Here is a 24015-nt window from a genome sequence, read left to right as displayed (position 1 = left end):
GGGATTGCAGAATGGGGTGTTCTGAACGTGAGCAGGACTGGGCGAAGGTGGGCACACAGGGAGAAGCCCAAATATGAGCGAGCTAAAGACTTGGGTTTTAGATTTTCTCCACCACTAACTATGGGGATGACTGCAAGCTTGTGCTCCAGCACCCGAGGCCTCGTCTGTTGGACCAGATGCACTGAGGTCCCCTTCAGCAGTGCCATCTATGATTCCGGGACTCTCTCTCCAGTCCACTGGGCTATTACTTCCTCCAATGTGACCGATGACCTCACCACATTCCTTTCTGTGGGGTGATGGCCTTACGTCCGGCAGTATGGAAACATCCTCTCCCCACAGGACGGGACGCCCCACCCTCCTTGCCAGAAAAGGAAGCTATCTGTCACGTTCTCATGCCATGTTTGCCTCGGTGCTCTCAACGGAACGACCAGTTTGAAAGCTTCTTACACTTTTGGTCTCTGCTTAAATGAAAGATCTGTTCAGGACACTTAATGAAAACCAGGCTCCTTCTCATTAGCGTCGCATGTCATCCGGAGACGGGCATCCTGTTCCCAGTCTCTGGTGGCGGGGAGAGAATGTTTGTGGGGCCTCACCAGAGTGGGAAACAAAGATGACTTTTGGGACTCTTTTGTGTCTGGGGTGGTCCACAGCCTGAGGAATTCCGAGGTCCTGTCCTGGAGGAAGGCCTTGAGAATTCCAGCATTCTCGGTGGGACAGTGGGGAGCACCGGGTTAGGAGCCGGGAGACCCCCGTTAGAGTATTCATTGGCTGCTAATTTGTTGTCTCATCTTGGTTATTCACTCCCTTCTCTGGGCCTCAGCTTCCAAATTCATACAGTGGGGGACTCAGTGTTCCCTAAGGCCGTTCCAGCTCTGACTGCTGGGGGAGCGGCCAGGGATTCTCTAACAGAGTGGCAGCGGCGAGTGGGAGGGGGCACGGCAAGAAGACCCCGAAAGGCCCAAGGCCAGCACCCCTGGGTTGGGCTCCCCGCGCCATGCTCTCAGTGAAGAGAGGCCACAGAACGTCCCCCCCCCCCACCGCCCCCTGCCCCATTCCTTACCTTGCCCCAGCTGGGAGCCAGCGATGGCCTCTTTGGCACTCCCAAAGCCCAGCTCTCTGCAGACCACGCTGGCAGACACCAGGTCCCACTTGTCGTCACAGACGGTTCCCCATTCTCCGTTCTTGAGCACCTCCACTCGGCCCTCTCCGATGTTGGCACCACCTCTCAACCGCACCAGGGGTTGCTGAAGGGACACACGGTCCTGCTGAGTGCAAAAGCTGATGCCCACTCGGCAGGCCGTCACTGCCCGCTCCCCTCCCTCCCCAGCCGCCCCACCCCAAACACAGGTGCCTCGGCCAGGAGCTGAAACGGGGCTGGATTTGTGCGCGTGCGTGTGCACGGGGCGGGAGGTGTGCACATGCCCCCTCTGCACGTTGGCTGTGCTGCAAACTTGCTTTGCGGTCCTCCCTTGGAGCTTTTGTCCTGGACTGTCGAGGAGCCCTCATCAGTTAGTCACCCCAACCCATGCTTGGCTCAGGGGCCTTACCACCAGTACCTCCCTGCACCCCCTCCCTCCAGAACCTCAAGCTTTAGAGCTACGGAGAGGAGCTCCTGCCCCAGACTTGGCAGATTCCAGATGGATCATAATTCCACCCTGCTTCTGATAGAGCGCTACGGTCTAGCCCTGTGGGGGACTTCAGGCCACTGAACAGGTTACACTCCAACAATCCCGCTCTGCAGGTAGATGAGAAGCAGGAGGGGGGAGACAGGGAGCTATAGCATGGGCCTAACCAAGAAGGCCATGACTTAGAGGACAGACATTGTGCTGGCTAAGGCTGCCACGTGTCCAGGGGTTACGTTAGTGCCCAGTCACTGCTCCTGCTTCCCCGCCCCCGCGATTCTACTCCAATTCCAAATCAGCCCAACTCTTCAGAAGATGCGGCCCCACCAGGTACTCAGAGACGATGAGTGGCTATGGTTTAAATGCCCCCAAGTGCTCAGGGACAGCCTGGAAGCCCAATCACCTTACAGGGTTTATTTCATTGCACAAGAGTAAGACCCACCCTGCACCAGCGTTTTGATCCCACTGGATCACATTTTACCAGATGGGAGCTGGAGCACCTGACTCCATCTGCCCACACACGCTGGTCTGCATCAACTTCTGTGCCCATGTGTGGATGTGTGTGCATGTGCGTGCATGCCTGTGTGTGTGTGTGTGTGTGTGTGTGCACGCCTGAGCATGTGAGTGCTGGCATGGGGGCTCAGAGGCTTCGAGGCTCTGAGTTCTCGCCGATGCTGATTTGATTCAACACAGAGGGGGTGGGGTGCCCTGCAGCCGTTCTATGTATGGTGGATCAGACCAGAGTCACTGCTCCCCTCCAGCCTACGTGGTCCTCAGACCACAACTTTTACCCACCCACCAAGGACCCGGCCTGGCTGGAGGTGCTGTTTGTCAGCATTCACGTACCCCGGCCACCTTGAGGGCCGAGGCATCAGATGGGAACCCGTGTCACCATTCTCCAGCCGAGGTTCCCACTCGGCCACACTGCTCTCCCCCACTGACTGCGCCTCGTGGCTGTGACAGCACTTGGATTTACAGGACGGCTCTGACCCTGCCACTAGGGGGAGAAGAAAAGAGGGACAGGGGTGCGTGCAAAACACCCACTGGCCTCAGGAACCTTTGTTCTAGCTTTAGAAAACAAACTCAAAACAACTGCTGGCTGCAGCCCGTTTGCTTTGCGGTCGAGTCGCGGCCTCTCCCCTCCCCCACCCCGTGCCCAAGCTGTCCAGCACAGGAAGCTGTGATTTCCACCTTCTGGAGATGGCTCAGAGGGGCTGGTGGGTGGGAATAGAACATGCGAAGAGGAGAGGGAGGGGTAGGAAAGGTGGCTGATCATTTATTAGGGAGCAGACCATCCAAGACCAAGCTTAATGGAGGCAGAGGGCCAAATAACCCCGTGCCAGGCTGGCAGTGGCCACACAGTCAGCTGGCCCTGGAGGAAAGCAAGCAACCAAGGGAAAATGTGATGTAAGGCTCATTTGCTCTCTCTCTCTTTTTTTTTTTTTTAATTCATTTGGTATGAATTTGATTCCTTTGCTTTAAACCACACAGCGAGAGGAATTCCAAAACAGTAGGGTCTGGTATTCTGGATGACACATAAGGAAAGCGCCGTGGGCCAGGCTGAGGCTGTAGGAAGGATGTGGCGATCAAATCACGTGGCGGTGGGCTGGAAGGGGGGCAAGGGAGGGTGTGTGGGGGCTGCAGGGGGGCCGGCACCGTCCAGGTGCACCTCTGTCACCTGGCTGCACGTATGCGCCCTGCAGTAGGTCTGTCCCCTTTGGAGGCCCCTGTGGGGACCAAGGGGGCAGGGACGGCCGCCTGCTGGAAGAGTCAGGAAGGTACTCCAAATAGTTCCCATGCCCTTGGCTGGGCTCACAGCGTTCATTTCAGTCCTTTCTTTGAAGGCTTTTTCTTTTGTCCAAACACACCACCCCCAGCCTGGGAGGGGGCACCCAACATGGTTTATTTCACTACTGCCCGGGGTTCCCTTTTCCTTAGGATGAGTGCCATCACCCCCTTTCCAAGCAGGTCTTTAGATGTTGATGGGGAGGAGAGACTACAGAGGGCGGAGGGGAAAGGCGGGAGAGACAGGGAGAGGGAAGGAGAGACAGGGAGAGGGAAGGAGACACAGCATGAGGCCGTCCCTCCCGCACCACCACCTGGTGCCCACACCATCTGCCCCCATCATGGCCTCTCTCCCTCCTCTTCCCCCTGACGTGGTCAGAGCTGACTTGGAACTCACCTCTGCCCAGGTGAGTGTCGAGGTTTTGTCTGGCTCAGGGAACCATTCCCTGATAAACGATCAGCCACCATTCCTACCCCTCCCTCTTCTCCCTGTGCTATTCCCATCCACCAGCCCCATGTGAGCAGTTTCCAGAACATGCACATCACAGAGACCCCTGGATATAGGAAAAAGGAAGGGTAGGAAAAAGAAAAACGCATCTCCTCTTAATGATTTTCAGGGAAGAGAGAATAACACACTTTCTCTTTTTCAGAGGCTGCGTCAAACCCGCCATGGTTGGGTCGGTTCACTTGTCCTAAGAAATCACACAGTGGAAACGGGGGTGCTATTTATGTGAGCAGACGTGCATCAACATGTCTGGAGCGCACTCACGTGCACGTGCACACAGAGGTGCTGCTGACTTACAAACATAGAACATGACCGATGGGTACAGGTGACACAGACATGGGAATGACAGGTTTTCATTTTCTGTCTTGGTGAAGGCTTTTAAAAATTTTTGTCCTTTCTCTTGCAGAACAAACCAAAATACGTTTGGAAACATTTGTGGCTGATTCCATGCGCTTTCGAGAATCATATTGACTTTCCAACAACTCTAGAACACTGTTCTCCTCTGGGAACGGAGAAGGACCCCCCCACCCCCGCCTTTTGTGTGGGGCCAGCAGACAGCACACAGAGCTTGTGACCGTGGGTAATGAGGTGCTCTCTCCTCCTTGGTGTGTGGCCTCCACAGACGGGACTGAGATCTCAGAGTGGAGTAGCAATGGTGAAAGGCCAGATGTGGGTGCTGATGACTGGGGGCTGGGGCCCAGCTGCTTGTCACCCTCTAGAGGTGGCATCTGTTGGTGTGGCCAGTCCTGACAGGTGTCCCACTACATTCCTGCCCTGTAGGGGAGTGGTCTGAATCAGGGCTGGCTCTCCTCATTCCCTCCTGAGGGCCCCTGCTTGCTCCCTCAAATGCCACCCTCCACCCCATCCATGTGTCAACTGGCCAGACCCCCCACTGCACGCATCCTCACCTCTGGCTTGTAGGCTTTCCGGAATCTCGAGGGCCCGTCGGGGTTGAAGACCTGGCCAGGCACACAACTCACCACAGCTGGCAGCCCATTCTCACAGGTGACATTCTTCACGGGGTCTAGCAACACCTGAGGACCCAGCTTGCAGCTGGAGATGTGGGCCTCCGTGCCGGTGCAGTCCATGGAGAATGGCCAGTAGCGTTGCTTCTTCCGGGCGGCAAACATTCTGCAGAGGGTGAGAGGGGGCAGGTGACCAGGGCACCACGGCCACCACCCCTCATTCCTTCTATGATTGGGTGTCAGGCACCGGGCCGACCACGGTGCTAGCTTCTTGGAGTCTAGTAGTGGAACGGAATGTGCATGGTCCCTGCATCTAGAGCTCAGCCCCACTGAGTTGGCATCCACCCAATGAGCACCTCGGCCATGTGGGGCGCCATGCTGGGCACTGGGGAGCAGGACCTGGAAGGACAGACATTGCTTCCTTCCCCCAGGCAGCTTATATTCTAGGAGAGAAGGGACTTAGCAGTGAGACAGCATTAAAGCCTATAAAAGGAAATGCAAAAAGGGATCTAAAATAGATAAGACCCCTGGTCCCAGGAAACCCACAGTCTCAGGCAAACCAGATGGTCGCTCACCCAAACCCTTCAGATAATTTCAACATGATTCATTGTTGCTCCTTGCCTGTGTCAATAGCAGAACAAGTTGAATGTTAAACTCTCTCCCAACGATCCGCAAGATTAAAGGGGTAAATCCAAATCCAATGAGAAGCAACGAGAACAGTCTTAAAGCAGCCCGTGGGCTGAATCGAAGTAAAATTTGCTTGGGAATTATAATGGTCATGAAACTCGGCCACAGACCTTACCAAATGTTCACCCAGGAGTCAGTGAGGCTGAGGCTATCTCCATAGCATAGCCTGTATTCCAGGGAACTCTTAACCTGTATTACATGTAAAGGATTCCTTTTTATGTATTTCTGGAAGGCAGCATAAGGATCGAGGCGAGTCACAGTGTTTTCTAAAACAATAACCAACCAATAGGTAATGAATGGGTTAGCAGAAAGGTTACCGTGCCTCAGTTTCCCCATCTCCAAATCAGAAGTAGCAACGGGATTTACTTTATATGATTGTTAGGAAAGGTAAATGAGCGAATACTGGTGAGGCAATTAAAACAGTGCACAGGAAGGGCTTCATATGCGTTTGTAAAATAAATAACAACTATATTAAAGGAGAAACAGAAAGGAGGGTTCCCTGTGGTTGCAATGATGACACACAATTTCAATGAGGAGCAGGGTTTGAGCGAGGTTTTGAATAAGGGTGGGATTTACGGAGGAGGAGGGCAGGGAGGACCGTCCTCTCACGCCGGCCCAGCTCTCTGGGGTCTGTGTGCTTGTCCCTGCTTGGCAGAACCTGCGAGATGCCAAAGAGAGCCAGACCGCATCGTTGCCAGTTGCCCAATGCAAGGGCCTCCCAGGGCAGGCTGGCCCAGGATGGGGCAGAAATGGGGCCCTGTTTCTGCTGGGTTAGCAGGCCTGGAAGTTTCTGTCTCAGAGTGAATGGGATGTGAACATAGAGAAAGGTAAAACCCTACAGACACCACCAATATTTTCTTGCTTTAAAAAAAAAATTTTTTTTTAAGTTTATTTATTTTTGAGAGAGAGACAGAGCACGATCTGGGGAGGGGCAGAGAGAGAGAGGGAGACACAGAAACTGAAGCAGGCTCCAGGCTCTGAGCTGTCACCCAAGCACCCCAAACCAGAATCTTTTCCTAACTAAAAATTTCACTGGTAACAACTCTGGTGTCCCTGTGGGCACCATGACACAGAATCTTTGAAAAAAGGACTATCCTGGAAAATTCAGGAGGTGTGCTCAACATCGCTGCATAGCCTAGAGTGGAGAACTACACAGGAGGACTGTTAGTAATTCCGAGAAAAACTGCCCCTCCCCACTTCCTGGATACAAGGCCCTGCACTCGGAAACAACCTCCAGCTTGTTCCCCCCACCACCACCTCGGACTGGAGAACACATTTGGGGGGCGGTGGACAGCTTGTTCCTCATGACCCACCCCCCAACATTGGGCGACAGAACACACTCGGGGGCTATCAGCTGCACAAGGTCTGGCCAGACCCCACTGGCTTGGAACCTCCTTCTGCTTCCAGCTTTCAGTGAACACTGCCCTCGCCCACGAACAGATGTACTGAGTTCTTAATATAGACTGAAGCACCATAGCAAACACATAACTGCTCCTGCCTTTCCCAGACAGCCCTGCTTCCCTCTTACATCAGCTCACGGGAATGCACCGTGGCCCTCCACAGGCCTCCACGATGCCGACAGCGTCCCCCCACCATGATTCACCAGGGCCAGGCCCAGGGGGTGCAGATATGAGGCGCTGGTGGATGATGGGTGGACAGCCTACTCCAGGCCCGGTGACTGGAGGGCAACTGAAATGAGATGCAGCTTTGGGCCAAGGAAGAAGCCTGCTTGAGAAAGAGGTGTCTAGCCTACGGCAGGGTAGTGGGACGAATGCTCAGCTGGGCCGATGCAGTTACAAACGAAAAGTCCTGAAAAGGCTCAGGTCTGGGAATGGGTTGAGGGGCATGACTCTCTGTTTATATGATTAGATTTTTGTTCTCTTGACCTAGATTTTCTATTCATAAAGAATTTGGGGGGCGCCTGGGTGGCTCAGTTGGTTGAGCATCCAACTTCAGCTCAGGTCGTGATCTCACGGTTCATGAGTTCGAGCCCCGCATCGGGTGCTGTGCTGTCAGTGCGGAGCCTGCCTTGGATCCTCTGTCCCCCTCTCCATACCTCCCCTGCTCGTGCTCTCTCTCAAAAGTAAATAAAACATTAAAAATGAAAAGTTCTACTGGCTCTTCCCCAGCCAAGGGAGAAGCCAGATTTTGTTGGGCTTCTGCCAGCTACTGTGTATGTCTATTCCAATGATGAATTCCAGAATTAGGGAAACAACCACAGGATGGGTTCAGGGACCCACTGGGCCCACCATGAGATGGGCCCAGGCTAAAACCCCATTGATCACCTGACCCACTTAAGGCCCTCCTCTGACTGGAGGGCCATGGTGATCTTTGAGTCTCCCAGAATCAGTGTCATTTCAGAGCCTGTGTCCAGTCGTGCCCAAAAGTTCTGATTATTTCATCTTCCCCAGTGCACAGCTATCTTGGTGAAAGGCCATCAGTCCCTTTGGGGAAGCCTGGGAAATTGATTAATGGTGTAAATTTTTGGCAGTGTACTGGGTGGGGTCCTTCCTCAAGGGGACCCAGCCTGCCCTCTACTCAAAGGGTTCTGGTTCTGTAAGCTGGCTCAAGTCTGGGAATTGATCGAGGGGCATGACCCTCTGTTTATATGATTAGATTTTTGTTCTCTTGACCTAGATTTTCTGTCCATAAAGAATTTGGGGGGCGCCTGGGTGGCTCAGTCGGTTAAGCGTCCAGCTCTTGATTGTGGCTCAGGTCATGATCTCACAGATGGTGAGGTTGAGCCACGCGTCAGGCTCTGCGCTAACAGAGTCTGCTGCCTGCTTGGGATTCTCTCTACCCGCCCGCCCCCCCGCCCCGCCCCTCTCTTGCTCTCTCTCTCTCTCCCTCTTTCTCTCTCAAAATAAATAAACTTAAAAAAAAAAAAAGAATGAGTAAGAACTTAGTAGACCTCCTATCCATTTTGCTTCTGGGAACATCATGATCAACCAGGCCATGCCCTGGCTGTGCAGGAGTCAAACTGTTCCGATTACTGCTCTGATTCTGCTTGTCTTTCGGGAACCACGCCCACCTGGCCTTGGGAGGCTTGAGTGCTGTTGCCCTGGGATCCAGTCACCACCTCCTGCTTTTGGGATGAGGGATGGCTTACAGAGAAGAGCTACCGGGGAGCTCTTAAGAACGCCAGGGTTTCCCTCATAAATTTATTCCTCGTTCACGGGGAAAGTGCGTCTTCCAGACCCTCCCAGGCTGGGTGAGGTCTCAGATGACAAATCCACTCCAACATCCAGTCTTCAGCCTTGGAATCCCGTCCTCTACATGAAGCCAAGGAGATCGGGCATTTGCATGTCACTCCCGGTGGGGCCACATTTTGGTCCCCGTGTCAGCCAACCAACCAAATCACGATAGCTCTTCCTAACGCCTGAGATGCGACATTAGACGCAGAATCTCTGCTTAGTTAGCTCACATCAATAAACCGGTGTCAACCTCGGGATCCTGCTTGAAGAAAAAAAATGACCACAATATGCCCCTGGCCCCAAGGAAGGGGCCCTGAAGCTTCGGCATCATTAGCATCAAGGAGCATCCATGGCTCCCCAGGGCACAGCAGAATGTAGCTCACGGAAAAGCAGCCCCTGGTGGGGAAGCTGACTCCACTCACGGCAACCCTGTGGGGGTGAGGCCTCCGAGTAGCCACCGGATATGCCGGTTAGCAGAGTTAAGCGTGGAGAGGCCTCGGGCATTGCCCTGGTGAACGTCTAAGGCTGCAGAGCCCCTTTGGACCTGGTGGATACCAGGAGATACCCACCCTAGACAGACAGAATCACTTTGAAAATGCTTCCTTCTTAAGGGTGAAAGCCTTCCCTGGGAGGCAGTGGTGGGGGGGGGGGCGGCTGTCAGCAACAGCAGCGACAGGCTGTGGGAAGGGCGAAAGGGAGTTGGGGAAAGATGCTACTGGAAGTCACAGATTCGGGGACACTCGGTCCCCAGGCCCCTGCTGTCCGTAGCCTCTGAGCACAGCTCCCAGACACCCTGGCCCCAGGCCAGCCCTGCGTCACCTCCCAGACTCAACAGCCAGCCCGTGGCGGGGGCCTGTGCCCTGTAGCCAGGCGGAGCAGAGCTGGGGCTGAGGTAGCAGCAGTGTGGAGGACACAACTGGACTCCCCCGCAGGCTCCGCAGGTGGGTTCTGTGACCTCCGAGTCCCCCGCCCTTCAGGCCTGTGTCTCTTTCCATGCAGACTAAGGGCTTGGACCGAGTAAGGGCTGAAGCCATGCCCTGGGAGTCCCAGCTCATCACTTCCTCCAGCCGGCTGCCATCACAGCCCCTAACAGCACCACTGAGGCAGAAACTTCCCAGTGTGCCCTTCTCTTTTGGGGCCTGTCAGCTGAGTCTAACATAAAACAACCCTAGGTTGTTTTAGCACCCATCCTCCCGCTCCCCCATAGCATCTCCAGCTAGAGGTCAGGAGTCGGAGCTGGTTTTCAGCAGCGTCGGTTAATTATCTCCCAACTTGGCCAAGAACACCATCCACCACCAACACCTTGGATGCCTCCCAGCCCTCGGAGCCTTTTCCTGTCCCCGTTTGAAAAGAAAGCACAGCCACAGACATGGGAGTGGGAGGAGCAAGGAGAGGGTTTCCAACCCAGCCCATGAGAGGATCACCCGGGGTGCAGCTGCCAAAACAGATCCGAGACCCCTCCTCGAAAGCAGGAAGAGGACGCAGGACTGCCCGCAGTTGGGGAGATGGCTTTCAAATGCCATCTGAACAAGGCACGTTCTGCCTGGTCTTGAGCTGGTGGCAGCCTTCCCCTTCTTAGGACTGGGCTCAGATCTGCCACTAGGCTGGGGGCTCTGTTGGGGCCAGCCAGGGGAGGGGTTTGCTTTTCTTGGCTCACTTGGATCGGAAAAGCTGAGAAGGTGTCCCCAGGGAAGGAGCCGGCCAGCTGGCGGGAGTTGTCCAAAGACTCCGAGGGCTGAGACCACAGCACCTCCCAGCTGCCCTGTGCAACCAGGAAGGTCTGGGCCATGTCTGGGACGGCTGGGGGAGGGAATGGCCACTAAGATCACCCCCAGGGGTGTTGTGAGCCTGCCCTGACGCCAGAACTCACCCCTGTGGTGGACTGGGGGCTCTAACCAAAGGCGGCCACGCCAAACCCAAGGAGGGATGCAGCCTGAACTGACCCAAGGATCTGGAGGACGAGCTAGGCTTGGAGCCCGGTCTCCTGACTCCGAAGTTCCCTGTCCCTGGTTTGAAAGGAAAGACGTGGTGTTGTGAGCCTACACTCTCTCCAGGAGTGTAGACCCTGGAGCTGGAGGCCTGTGTTTGGATCCTGGTTCGACAATTTCTCTCTGACTTCTTTGCCTCAACTCTGAAGCAGACTCCTACTTCCTAGTGCTGTGAGAACTCGATGACAAGGGGCAGAGCCTGGCACGGGGTAGGCACTCAGAAACAGACTGTCATTATCATTAATAAGAGGAGATAAGAAGATCCCGCTACCAACCGAGGTCCCCCAGCGGCCAGCTTGTCACAGGGCCCAACCCCTTCACTGGATTCCCCTCGGGTCCCCCATCTACCCCCTGGCCCCCTGGGACGAGCCAACTTTGGAAACCTTAACAGGTGAGGTTTAACTGGGATTGGTGTAACTGAATCGAATCCAACCGTTTTTCAATTTCCTGACAGCTGCAAAAAGTTCCAGATTTCTCAGAATAATCTTTCGCTGAGGAAAAGTAACCATTTCTTAAGTTGGCACTGCCCTTGCCCCGTCCGGCCGGGGTATTACTGTCCTTGCTCAGGCCCTGGGGTCACTGAGCTGGCTGTCTGCACTGAGAGGTGGGATTTTTCTGGGCTGCAGCATCTTGCCCTTTGCCTCTGCCCTAACCCTTCCCTCGCCCTACTTTCATCATTCATTTGGGGGTCTGTCTCCCACAGGAGAGGGAGTTCCTCAAGGGCAGGCTTGCTGGAGGGACACTGGTGGCCCCCGCCATGACATAGGGCGGGAGGACTTTTCCTGTGCTGGGGGTGCTTGGTAAGAGCTGACTCTTAACCCGGCAGGGCAAGGGCCCGGGAAGCCCAGGCTGGAGCAGTCCCCTTACTTGTACACTTTGGTGTTGTACGTCTTCTCCCCAGGGAAGCCAAACATGCCGCAGACCACGCGGGAATTCTTGGCTGTCCAGTGCTTGTCACATATCTGCTTCCACGTCTTGCCGTCCTTCACCTCCACGTAGCCCTCTGTCACGGGGGTGCGCCTGCGGTAGGTGCCCAGGATGGCTCGGATCCGGATGTCCTCCACCTGGATGTTCAGGTTCTGGGAAGAAGGAGGCACAGACGGAGGGGGGTCACCTGCCGGGTCTGCCCCAGAGAGGTGACTGTACCAGCCTGCCTCTGCCCTCAGGCCCTGCACATCGGGGGGCGGAGGGGTGCTCGGGAGCAGGTGGAGAGGAGCCCCAGGACGCCGACGGCTTCTCCTACGTGCTACAAAGAGCCCAGAGAGCACTGCGCCCCAGCTCTCTCCTGGGGGTTCTCAGAATAAGTGAAGAGAAAATGTGTTTTTTGAATTTTCCGGTTCTATATTAAAAATAATTTGGATTTTGTATTTTACTCCAAAGCATGTCTGTGCGCACATGCGTGTCGGTTTTGTGTGTGTGTGTATCTCCCCATTAGTCTTTCAGTAAAACTGAAGCGTGTCAGGCAGATGAGCCTCAGCCGTCCTGAGGCTGGTGGTGCCATCTTGCACACTACCTCGTCCCCTGGGGGTCGGCCTTCCTCAGTGAGAAAATCCCAGGAGAGAAGGGGGATGGCGTGGAGAGAAGAGGGGAAGGAGAAGCTAGGTGCAGGGCCCCAGGCTTGCCCAACAGGGAGGTAGGGATGGACACAACCACCGGGCTATGGAAGGAAAGATTCCAAATGAGTTGAGGCCCTCCGAAAGCCCACTCCTTGCCTCCATTTCCACCCCCACCCCCATCCATCTTTCTGTGGAAGTGATGAAAGAGGCAGGACCCCGACAGGAGGAAGTGGAAAAGGCTGGGCATGGGGGGCTCCTGCCTCACTGCACTGCGGGCTCTCCTCCCCACACCCTAACACTGAGTGGCAATGACCCTGCCCCAAGCCTACCCCAGAGGTCCAGGAATTTGGTAGAAGGACAGAGGGCCTCGAGAGGCCAAACTGGATGAGAGAAATGGGGGGCTACTTGGAGTTAGTGATACCTGTGCTCACCCAATCTTCCCCCAAACACTAGGGGAGCTCCCTCCCTAAATCTCTCAGTTCCAGCCCCTCCTCTCTCTGCCCCTGCCCAATGGCACCACCACTGGCTCTTGCAAGGCTCCCTGAGTCCCTGTCTCCTTCTCCCTCTTCTATCTGCCACAGGGCAGCCACCAGGGCTCCTTCTAACACACAGCGATCTTGTCCCTTAACTATATAGTAATACCTGATTAACTTAGTGAGGTGCCCACGGCCGGTCACGACTGATTCCACCTATGCCTCCAGCGTCCTCACTGTCCCCAGCCCCAAATCCATACTCAGATATGACGAACTGCAACATAACAGTAACAGACTCGTGTGTGAGCCCCACAAGGAGCGTTTTGGGTACATTCTCTTACTTAATCCTCAAACAATAGAATGAAGTGCTCTACAACTCTCACTATCTTGTTTATCTGATAAGAAAACTGTTTGAGTCCACTGATCTCCCAAGAACCACCTAGGGGCAGGGAGTGCAGTGTGGGGAGCTCCCTGAGCTGGGCCAGCGGGGGAGAGGGGTGGGGCTGCGCAGGGGTGCTGGGAGGGAGGATCCTGGCAACCTGAGTGCCCGAGCCCCTGTCCAGCCAGGATGCAAATGAACCATGAGGTTGAACAGAACCATTATTTGGGTGCCCGGGGATTCGTGTCTCCTCGCCCTGGCTGCAGAGTGCACAGCCAGGCCCTGTCTCTGCAGTCCGGCAAGGCAGTGGAAAGTATGTGGGCCGGGAGCGATGGCATTTGGCCCTAGTTCCTTTCCATGCAGAGAGGAAGGAAAGCGCCAGGGGTAGGATTATGTTTGCCAGCTTGGATCCTGGATTCTTTACAGCCTCCATTCAGGCCACAGGACCTGTGCCACCAAGACACGTGGACAGGGGCAAGCCAAGAAAGGGCCTGAGCTCTGGACCAGCCTGTGGGTCAGCCCCCTCCTGCCCCTTTCCCCTTCTGGAGGCAGGGCTGAATTCCAGTGTGTAATGCGTAATGCCCAGAAGGAAAGTTACCACTGTGGCACCGGCCCTGTGATGCTACGGGGCGGCAGGCTGGGCCTGACTTCACTAAATTCACAGATCCTTCCCTCCCCACTCCCCCCTTGCCATGGGGCAGCAATGCAAGCTCACTAAGGGGAGAAGTCCAATGTGACCCTAGGCATCCAAGCTCCAACAGTGGGAGAGGGGACGCAGCAGACCCACATGCCCTCGTCTTGATGCAGGCTGGCATGTCTTCTGCAGAAGTATGACAGCTGTGGGAGGGAGGGGGCAGGTGGACTCAGGATGTGGGAAATGAGGCTTGGAGAAGAGAAAGTGCTAGAGCGAGGTGTCCTGGTCCTTGTCTTTGTCCTTATTCTTCCACCAACTCAGTGTGTGTGTGTGTGTGTACGTGTGTGTGTGTGTGTGTGTGCATGTGTGCACGCGCGTGTGGAGTGTGCGTGCACGCGCGCGTGTGTGTGTGTGTGTGGAGTGTGCATCTGTTTGTGCACCTATGCGGTGCAGGAAAGGTCCAGAGGGACTTGTTCCCTCCAGCGCCTAAAAAAGTGGTCAGGGTCAGGGCTGTTAATTTCAAAATGGAATGTCTTCTTTTCTCCCTCATTTCATCAGGCGCAAATTCGTTTCATTCATTCATTCAAAAAAATATAGTGTCTGCCCTCCATGGACCTTGCCAGGCTTCCTCCCAATGCCCCAAACGCAGGGCCCTGTCTCTTCTCTGAATAATGAAAACTGCGAGGGCCCTCAATTTCCAAATAGCAACGAATTCATTATGCGTTCAGGCTCTGTGCCCACTCAACCCCCATGACACCCTCGGAGAAGGCTGATGGCACACCCCCATTCCAGGTGAAAAAATGAGAAAACTCAGCGAGGTTTTGCAACTTCTGCCAGTTCACACAGCCAATAAGCAGGTAAACGAGGGTGAACATTTGAGTTCTGACTCCAAGCCTGTGCTCTGGACTGGTGGCCTCTCTGCCCTCCCAGCCACACCCTGTCCATTGCCTGGTATCGAGTTGACACCCCCAGTCCCACCCCGGGGCAAGGCCAGGGGCTCAGCTCCTCTGGGACCTGCACATTCGAAATCCTTCCTCCGCCCAGGCTCTGCGGGAGGAACTGGGAGTCAGACCCGAGCGTGTACGTGAGCAGAGAGCTGCCTCCCAGCTGCTTGTGGACTCCAGCCAGGGGGCGGCAGGGAAGCCCTTCGTGGCGTCCATTCAGGGCTCATTGCTAGCTAACGAGCTCACATAAGCTGCTCAGAGACCTCTGTGTAGGAAAACACACACATACACACATAACTTCCCTCCTTACCTCACTGCTGTGGAATCTCTTCCATAACCACAAGCGTTAGGATATTTTTCCCCCCAGTTAAACTCGAAAAGAGAAGATTGGAAACACTAAAACATATACACGTTTTTCTTCTCTAACAAAGAGCTCTCTAGACTTGCTGGTTATACATTAAGCCCAATAGCCCAGAAGCTGGTAAGACAGCCGGCACACTTTAAACTTCGAGTCTGAATGCTGTCTCTCTCGCCAGAGACAACAGTTCACCCAGATCTCCGAAAAGGCTTTCCTCCAAGGAATGCACAGAACCTTCTAGACTTGTCCTACCCAGAACTCCTCTCCTCCCCAGCGCCCACCTCCAAAAGGGAAAATCAAGGTGCAGGGAGGTCAGGACCCTGCCCTGCTTCAGTCAGTGGGCTGCTGGGGAGAAAGCTAGGGAAGGAGCACCAAGGCAGCACTCCCAGCATTGTGCCTGCACGACATTTGCATTTGCAGCATCTGTGAATGCAAATTCCACAATGTGACAGTCTGGGGCTATGGCCAATGAGGAAAAATCACCAATTCTGAAAGTCTAGTGGAAGATTGCATCAGATAAAGATAACGGGGTGGGGGGGGGGGAGGCCAGGCAAGCAAGCAAGCCTTACAAGGACGCACTTCACAATCGGAAAGCTTGGCACCAGGGGCAAAGCCCCCCTCCCTAGGCGTGCTTGTAAGGGCCCCATCTGCGCCCAACTATCCTCCTTCTCCCTGTTCTAGAAGTTGTCACTGAATATCAGCCCAGGCCTTCCCAGCTGAGAAGGCAACCAGGGGGTGGTGTCGAGGAGGGAGGACCTCGGCGGCAAGATACACGAGCACACCGTCAGCCCAACTAGGACGCACGGCTGGTTGATGGCACACAACCTCGGCTCGCTTAGCGAGACCCGTCCCTCCACTGCTGGTGGGTTCCTACATCTTGCTCTCTAAGCCCCCAGCTGGCTTTCTTCAGCTGTTTCAAAAACTGGCCTTCTAGGGGCGCCTGGATGGCTCAGTCGGTTAAGCACCTGACTTTGGCTCAGGTCTTGGTCTGGCAGTTCGTGAGTTCGAGTCCCACATCCGGTGAGCACGAACCCCATTCTGGGTAAGCACAGCCCTGCTTTGGGCTCCACATACTCTCTCTCTCTCTCTCTCTCTCTCTCTCTCTCTCTCTCTGTGCCCCTCGTGAGATTCTCTCTCTGCCCCTTGCTAACTTGGGCTCTCTCTCTCTCAAAAATAGATAACAACAACAACAATAATAATAAATCTTAAAAAAAACCCAACAAGATACAGATCCATTTTCCCAACCACCAGCCTGGCACCTTCCTCAGCACCTCACACCCAACACATCCAAGATACCCTCAACCTTTCCTCTGCACCGCCCCGCCCGCCCCCCCCCCCCCCCCCAGTCAGGCTCCTGTCCTTGCAGCTTGCAAGGCACAAACTTCACCTGTCTTCTGCACCTTCCGCACCTTCCCCTCCTTACACCTCTAGCCACCCAGCGATGCCTTCTGGCCATCCATCACCACCCCATTCCCACCTCCATCTGCCAGTCAGGTGGCACCGAGAGCCATGGAAGTGAAAGAAAGGCACTGTAATTCTGCCATTTCACATAGGCCATGAGGGGGAATCGCTGCTCCCGGCCACCTCACACACGCCACCAGCACACTCATCCACCTTGCCCACTGCATGTCCACGTCTTGCTCCAAACCTTCCCGTGGCTCCCCAGGCCGTCGGCTCCCTGATCTGATCCATACCACCCTCCCCCTTCCCTTTTCCCAGCCAGTGACCTTCTTGCACTGCCAGGGATATCACTCCTTAAAGCCCGGCGCTGAACCTCCCTGCAATTCTCTCTTCCTTCTCTCTCCTGTCAGAGTCCTACTGACCTCAGGGACAGTCTCATCCACGCATCTGAAAACTGACTGTTGAGTGCTGCTACACCCCCCCCCCCCCAGGCACCGTGTGAGGCCCTGGGACACACAGGCCAACCGGACAGGCGAGTCTCTTGCTGTCACTCACGACAGAGGAGGAAAGAGGCACCACCATCTCCCCCACGAAGCCCCCTTCCCCAAATATCTGGTCCATAGAGATTTGACGTCCTGTTCATTCCCCTGGCATTTGCTTTCTGAGCCAGTCAGTCAGTCCTTGACTTACGCTAACTGTCTTATACTATTAGTATTTATCTTTGCATCTATTTTGCCACCTCCTTGAATTGTGAGTCCCTCAATGGCAGAATTGTGCCTTACTCATTTTTGTATTACCCATGGCTCCTAGTGTCAGACACGACACATAGGGGGTCCTCAAACATTTTTGGAATGAACCAATTATGATTTTTAAAAATCCAAATGCTAGGAGTTCAACTTAGCTGAAGACTGAGCTCCCAAGCCAAAAATTTAATAAAGACCGCCTTTATTCTTTGTTTAATGCAAAATAAACAATTAGGCAGTACTTGCTTCTCTTTCTACCTGTGTGACTTACAGATGGACAAACAGAACGTCTACGCTTTATCGATGCACTCCCTTGTCATCTGGGCTATTAACACCTTCCCTGTCCTTTCAAAATCCGATGCTAAGGGAGCTACTGAGCTGAATGAAAAGCTGATCTGACCCTCAGCACGCGTCTGGATGTTTTCATCTGTAAACAGTAAGAGAGTAGTAGTAAAGCCTGGCTACACTGTACCTCCTTTCGATCAAATCAGGAATTCATTGAGTAAGGAGCCATATAAGAAGTAGCATTCTCTATCCGGCGACTTCCAACCGGGTCAGGTGGATGAAAGGGAAGAGAGAAAGCGTTGCAGTGACTTCTGGTCCTCAGCTCTATGGGATGGACATCAGTCGGGGTGGGTGGTGTGGACAGTTGAGGTCATTCTGAGCCACCAGAGGAAAAAACCTGCAGTCTGTCTGGGCCCTCCTTCTATAAATCAAGAGCCTCGCAAGGCTGCTGGAAAATCGAATCCTCTGTGTTTCATTTTCCAACCTGAAAGCACCGGGGTAGGTCACAGAGACTGCTTCTTTGGAGAAAGCAAGCCCTGCTGTCTGCAGGAAGCTGGCAGGACACCTGTTCCAGCAACCGGCCCCTCCCACCCAGCAGGGGGACTGAGGCCGCAGACCAGCCAAGTCCTGGGCCTGACTCCCAGCTGGGGTGCCTACTGCTCCTCAGAGTAATCATCACCATGGTAACAAAGTAACGATTTGTGAAATTGTCTTTCTCCACTACTCCACGTAATCTCCAGGAAGTCAAAGCTGTCCACTTCTTCAATCTCTTTATTCCCAGTGGCTGGTGCTCAATTAAAATGTATCAAATGAATACATGACCAGATAACGCATCCAACTGTCTTAACCGCCTCCTGGGAACGGAGTGGGGGGATTCCTTGGCACTGACCCCTCCGACATGGTTGAAGTCTCATCTGAACGGTTCCGGTCCATTGCAGAAGCGGGCTGGACCCCAGCAGCCCCACTCTAGTCACATCAATGGACTCCCCGTACAGAATAGATCCCCCAACCAGGGCAAAGAGAGTCGTTCTCCTGCCCACTACTCCCATATAGTATCCCTTCCATATTCTCTCCCTTTCCAAACTGCCACACATTTTCCACCCAATTTACACTGTTCAAAGTTTGAGTACATGCTGTCCATTCATTTATTTCACCTAATATAAATTATAATGCTACTTATTTATTTCATGGAACAGATAACTGTAATGCGGCTTATTCACGTATGTCACCTGGCAAAGGATTATAAAGGTATTTATACTTTTCAAAGAGTTGTGTGAACACCACCCTGGCCAAGCATCCCGTTCCCAGTTTGTCAGGATGTGCACAATTTCACATATTTTGTTCTGTTATCTGCATAAATGCCCTTTTGCTTTCCAGATGCTATGACCTACTTTTCGTTGGGAAAATAGGTCACCCTGGAATGACTTCTTGTGTGCTCCTTGTGGTCGCTGGTAAGCCCTGACCGCATAGAGACTCAATAAACAGAATCACGGAATGTTAACCCCGGACAGGACCTTATACATCCATCCTCTGCCTAACCTCCCTGTGAGCTATGAGACAAACCCAGGACAGCAATAGCTGATGCTCAGCTCAACAGCACAGCGAGGCTAGGGATTCAGAGGCTGTGGGCTTCCACCATGGCTCTTTACTCCCTCGCTGGACAGTCTGGCCACCATTTCTCCTCCTGCCACAGAAGGAGGCCACCCAGCTCTCCTGTGGCCATCAGGGAAGCAGGACTAGATTTAGGCTTGGAGATTTAGGCTTTAGGTCAAGACCAGCCTTGACACTGCACAGAGATGGGAACAGACCCCCTTTCTTTCCTCAGTCACCTGTTGTACCCTCTCTCTGGTGGAGGGGGAGGTAGGGGGAAAACTTTCGGCTGGAAAGTTCTCGGACCTTCCTAGAGGCCCCAGATGCGGCTGAGATAAGGCTGCGGCTGAGAGGAAAACCTTGAAGCATTCTGGCAGCTGAGTGTGACTAATAAAAACCTGGACTCCTGGAATTTTAAGAATTCACAGCAGCCTCAGCTCCTGTGGTTAAGAGAAGAAAGAGCTTTTTCAGGTCTCAGTGCCCTTTCAGAAGGATGTGGGAGCGTGGAGGGTAAGGGTACCAGATTCTCTCAGCCCCGTCCTCTTCGTCCCTCTGTTGGCCTCTCCAGACCTCGGGGCTGCCTGCTGTCACAAGGAGAAACTGAGGCTTGGAGGCCAGGCCACACCTAAATCTCACAGCCTGGGGGTTCCCAATCAGTTCTGGTAACCTAACTGCCTTGGCAAAAGAGCCTTTAAAAAATGGGTAGGTAAGAAGGTGGTGTGGGGAGGCGAAGAAAAGGAAACGAGCTGCGTGTTCCCTGATCTCACAACACACGGCCTCAGCCTTGAGCCCTTCTATGAGCACATGACTTAGCAATGTGCAAAACAGCCAGTGTAGAGAGCTTTCCTCAGGAGGGCATCTGGATTTGTAATCTCTTCTTATCTAATGCTTTTTCCAACTTGCCCACTGCCACAGACAGGAAACGAAGCCTCTCAATTTAAGAGCCTCTGAAATCCTGGGAGGTTTAGCTGGGGCTCTGTTTTCTAGGTTGAAAAAAGATCCATTTGCTTGGAACCAACAGTATTTTGCATTTCACGATTTGCTCCTGCTTGCCTCTTTCTGAGAAGGTTTTGGGGACTGTCCGTAGACTCGGGCCGTAGACTCCCTTGCCCTGTGAGAATGCTGTTTTACAGCGAGGTGTCCAGAGACCCAGGAAGGGTCAGTCACTCTGGACACACAGCTGCAGTTCTCAGGCTCCGCCAGACCAGAACTCAAGGGTCCTGACTTGAACTCCGGGGTCTAAAACAGGCTACACAGCAAGATGTGACAGTATAGTCTGTGTCAGCAAACCGGAGAACCGAGACCCCAGACCCCGCCTGGTGAACTTTCTGGATGCAATGAACCAAGGCTGGTGAACCAGTGGTGGGGCTAAGCTCCTGTAGCACTTCATAGTCTGCCAAGTATTTTTGCGGAAATCATCTGATTTTTCTTTCCCCTACAGAGTATTTAAAACTACCCTGTAAATGGTGAGTGCATGTGGTGTCATTTTGATGGAGAAACCATCACCACTCTGGGTCACAGACTGTCATAGCTGGAAGGGACTGATTTCAACCAGCTCATCGTAATAAAGAGAATGGACTTGCCCAGGGTTCTGGCTGCTGGCCAATAGGTAGCTCAGGGTCCAAACCTGTGAACTCTCTCTTGGTGGGGTCAGTCATATAAAGGAGGTGTGCTTTCTCCCCTTCTTTAGAAGGGAAATCATGAAGCATCAAAGAGCCCCTGAGGATGCCCCTAGCAGATGTAGGAGTCCACTGGAAACACAGTTAGCTCATTGAGTGAAACTCATCAGCCAGGTCCCTGGGCTTAGTGACTCATGCCTCTGGCATCCCAAAGTGGGATGAACTTGGTCTAGACTGAGGCGCAGTTTTCTTCCACTCTCTGCTTGGGGAATTCCAGTATACTCCAGAGATGGCACGAGCCTGTGAGGGTCATCTCTAATGGTCTGTGATCTGGTCCCAACCTCCAGGAGCCAATGAGGATGCATGTTGTAGAGCCCAACCACACCCTTCACAGCAGGGTGGGAAGAGATGAGGTGGGAAGGGGGGGCAGGTGTCCTCATCAGGTTCATTAGGTCAGTCATTTACCCCAGGGGTCACAAGACACAGACAGAGCGTTAACAGACATTTCACTTTGACCACACTCTACTCTTGGCCACTTTTGAATTTATGGACTCCAAACTGGGGAAGTCAAGGGAGGGCCTTAGGCTCTCACACTTTGATAGGGAAGAGTGAGAGCAGAAAGTCTGCTCTTGCTTTCAAGGTCAAGCTTGTGGGGGACCAGAGAAGAGGCAGGGAGAGAGCCAGAGCACCCAGCACATATACCAGCCGGCATCCCTTGTGTGTGTGTGTGTGTGTGTGTGTGTGTGTGTGTGTGTGTGTGTGAGAGAGAGAGAGAGAGAGAGAGAGAGAGCGAGAGAGAGAGAGAGAGAGACACCAGTGCACACAATGGTGTGCATTGCCAGCAGCCAGCTGTGGGCACCCCCATCATGGGCTGGGTGTATTTTCATAAATGCAGAGTTAACAAGGGATCTTAGAACTTGGCAATCACCTCATCCTGCTTCCTTCCCAGTGTAGGAATCTGGCTGCAACATTCCTGGCAGGAGGTCATCCCGTTCCTGCTGAATTACTCTAGTGACCAGGAGCTTGCTACTAACAGGGTAGCCCCATCCACTGTGGGTGGGGTAGTCTTAAGTGTTACAGAGTTTTCACCCTGAGCTGAAATCTACATCCCGTCCATTACCTTCTTATCCATCTTGGTTCTGGGCTAGAAGAAAGCAACATCTTCTCCATGGTAACATTTCAAATATTTAAAGAGAGCCCACATGTCCCCCCTCCTCTCTTTTCTTGACACAGTATCTTCACTTCGTCATATGACATGGTTTCCAGATCCTGCTGGCCTGTCCCCTGGGTGACCTAGCTAAGAGATGCCCCCAGAACTGAACCCTGTACTTGGTTCTTGATCCAAAACAACAGAGTTTAAGGGAAGAATTCCATCAGCGCATCAGTGTACGTTTACTTTTTTTTTTTCTTTTTTACCAGCCATATCATAGCCTTGGCTTGTACTAAGCTTCAGTCAGCCAGTCCCCTTCAGGGATTTTAAAGATATAGTCAAGGCTTTCTAGTCACTCTCCCTGGCTTTCACTCTGTGGCTGATTTTTTCCCATGAACCTTGCTATAGGATCTTAAATTCATCCCGAATATATTACAGTTTGGGCCTTTTATCTCAACTTACTGAGGTTTTACTGAATCTCATTCAATCATGTCATATTCCAGCAACTCCCCCCCCCCCCCCTTTTGTGTCCCCTATAACTTTTATCAGTGCACATTTTAATCTCCATGCAAATTTCCGCCGTAGGAGAGGCAGGAGCAAGGCCCCAGAAAATACCGCTGTGTTCACGCTGATTAGCCCACAGTTCTCCCAGGCACCATTAGTCATCACATTGTGACCCCACCTAACTGCACATTCACCAGCCTACACTTCTTCCTCTCATCCACAAATGTTTAATAGGGGACATTTCTTTAGCCAAGAGGAATGATTCCATGACTTCAGCTACTGACACAGGCTATTACACGAGGTACTTCAGAGAAACTTCTCAGCATCCCACAAATACCCCCTGTAAGGTGGGCCGGGCAGCTCCCTACCCATCAGGCCAGCTCTGACAGTAAACATGAGCTTTAGCTACAAAGTCTTAGATGCAGTGGTAACTCTCAAAGGTTCTCCTCAGACATCTTGAGATGTGGGCCCTTTCACGACCTACGTTCAGCCGGTATCAGAAGGAAGAGGTTACAGGGGGCTGCTCATCAGTTGAAAGTTTCCTCAGTGTCTGTGGCTGGACAAGAAAGCTCCCAGTCTGGCTCGTGGTAACCAGCCTGATTGTACGACAGCAAGAGGGAGGACTTCTAGGAAGATGGAAAGTGTGGAACGCTTCAAACCAGTCATTCCCCAGGTAGTCCTCCCTAGGTTACTATAAACTTATTTAGGGTCTAGGTTCCCTGCCTCGGAATGATCCTCGGGTTTTTTAAAGGCATGCATCTCGTCTTCTCAGGCTGTAACGGCAGGAGGACAAGGGCCATGTTTTCTTTCCCTAAGGGTATGGCAGACCATGCTGTGTGTGCACCAGGCACCCAACGAATGTCCAGAATAAAGGTAGGTACTGAGCTTTTGTGATGGACTGTTAGCACTTCCAAAATAAAAAAGTACTCCTTAATATATTTTGGGGGTTCACTTCTCTGCCTATTCTACCCAGTCAAGTTTCTGCTTTCTCTGCGAGCCAGTTTCAACAGACACTTCTCTGTTGGAGTGCCACTCGTAGAGATCTTTTCCCGAATCGTTTTTTTCTAGTGGCAGATGAGTCTTTTCATTCCCCAACCCCAAACCCACTGACATTTTGGCTCACCTTCTTTTTATTCAAGCTATCAATGACTTTCTTATGCCCAGAAGCCCGGATCTTCATTTGGCAATCCAAATGTATTATCCTGAGGTTCTTGGCTAAACAGAAGCCCATGAAAGATGTTATAGGGGCCCCTGGGTGGCTCGGTTGGTTAACCATCCAACTTCAGCTCAGGTCATGATCTCACGGCTCGTGAGTTCGAGCCCTGCGTCAGGCTCTGTGCTGACAGCTCAGAGCCCGGAGCCTGCTTCGGATTCTGTGTCTCCCTCTCTCTCTCTGCCCCTCCCCTGCTCACGCTCTGTCTCTGTCTCTCAAAAGTGAATAAATGTTAAAAAAGATAAAACTAAAATAAAGATGTTATCGATAAAATAAAGATGTTATAAATAAGCTCATATATCTATTAAGCATCTATTAAGATGCTATGAAGGAATGATTTGCTTCTATGTGCTGCTTATCACTGTTTCCTTTGATGTTTTATCCTGGGAGATTCTTCACTTTGGGGGATCACAATCTTTG

At 53.0% G+C, this 24015-nt stretch overlaps 1 protein-coding gene across 1 annotated transcript in view; it reads right to left on the bottom strand.

The window, feature by feature from the left end:
- The window catches only part of LOXL2 (lysyl oxidase like 2), a 93686-nt gene that overhangs the window by 31057 nt on the left and 38614 nt on the right, over positions 1-24015 (bottom strand). Inside the window, exons 4-6 of the mRNA XM_030312389.2 lie at positions 11614-11825; positions 4821-5043; positions 1061-1244 (exon numbers count right to left, since the gene is read on the bottom strand). Coding sequence (XP_030168249.2) covers positions 1061-1244; positions 4821-5043; positions 11614-11825 — 619 coding nt within the window. The remainder of the gene's footprint in view (positions 1-1060; positions 1245-4820; positions 5044-11613; positions 11826-24015) is intronic.

This window comes from Lynx canadensis, chromosome B1, assembly GCF_007474595.2.
Source record: "Lynx canadensis isolate LIC74 chromosome B1, mLynCan4.pri.v2, whole genome shotgun sequence".
NCBI classification, from domain to species: Eukaryota; Metazoa; Chordata; class Mammalia; order Carnivora; family Felidae; genus Lynx; species Lynx canadensis.
This window is presented reverse-complemented; position numbering and strand designations above follow the sequence as displayed.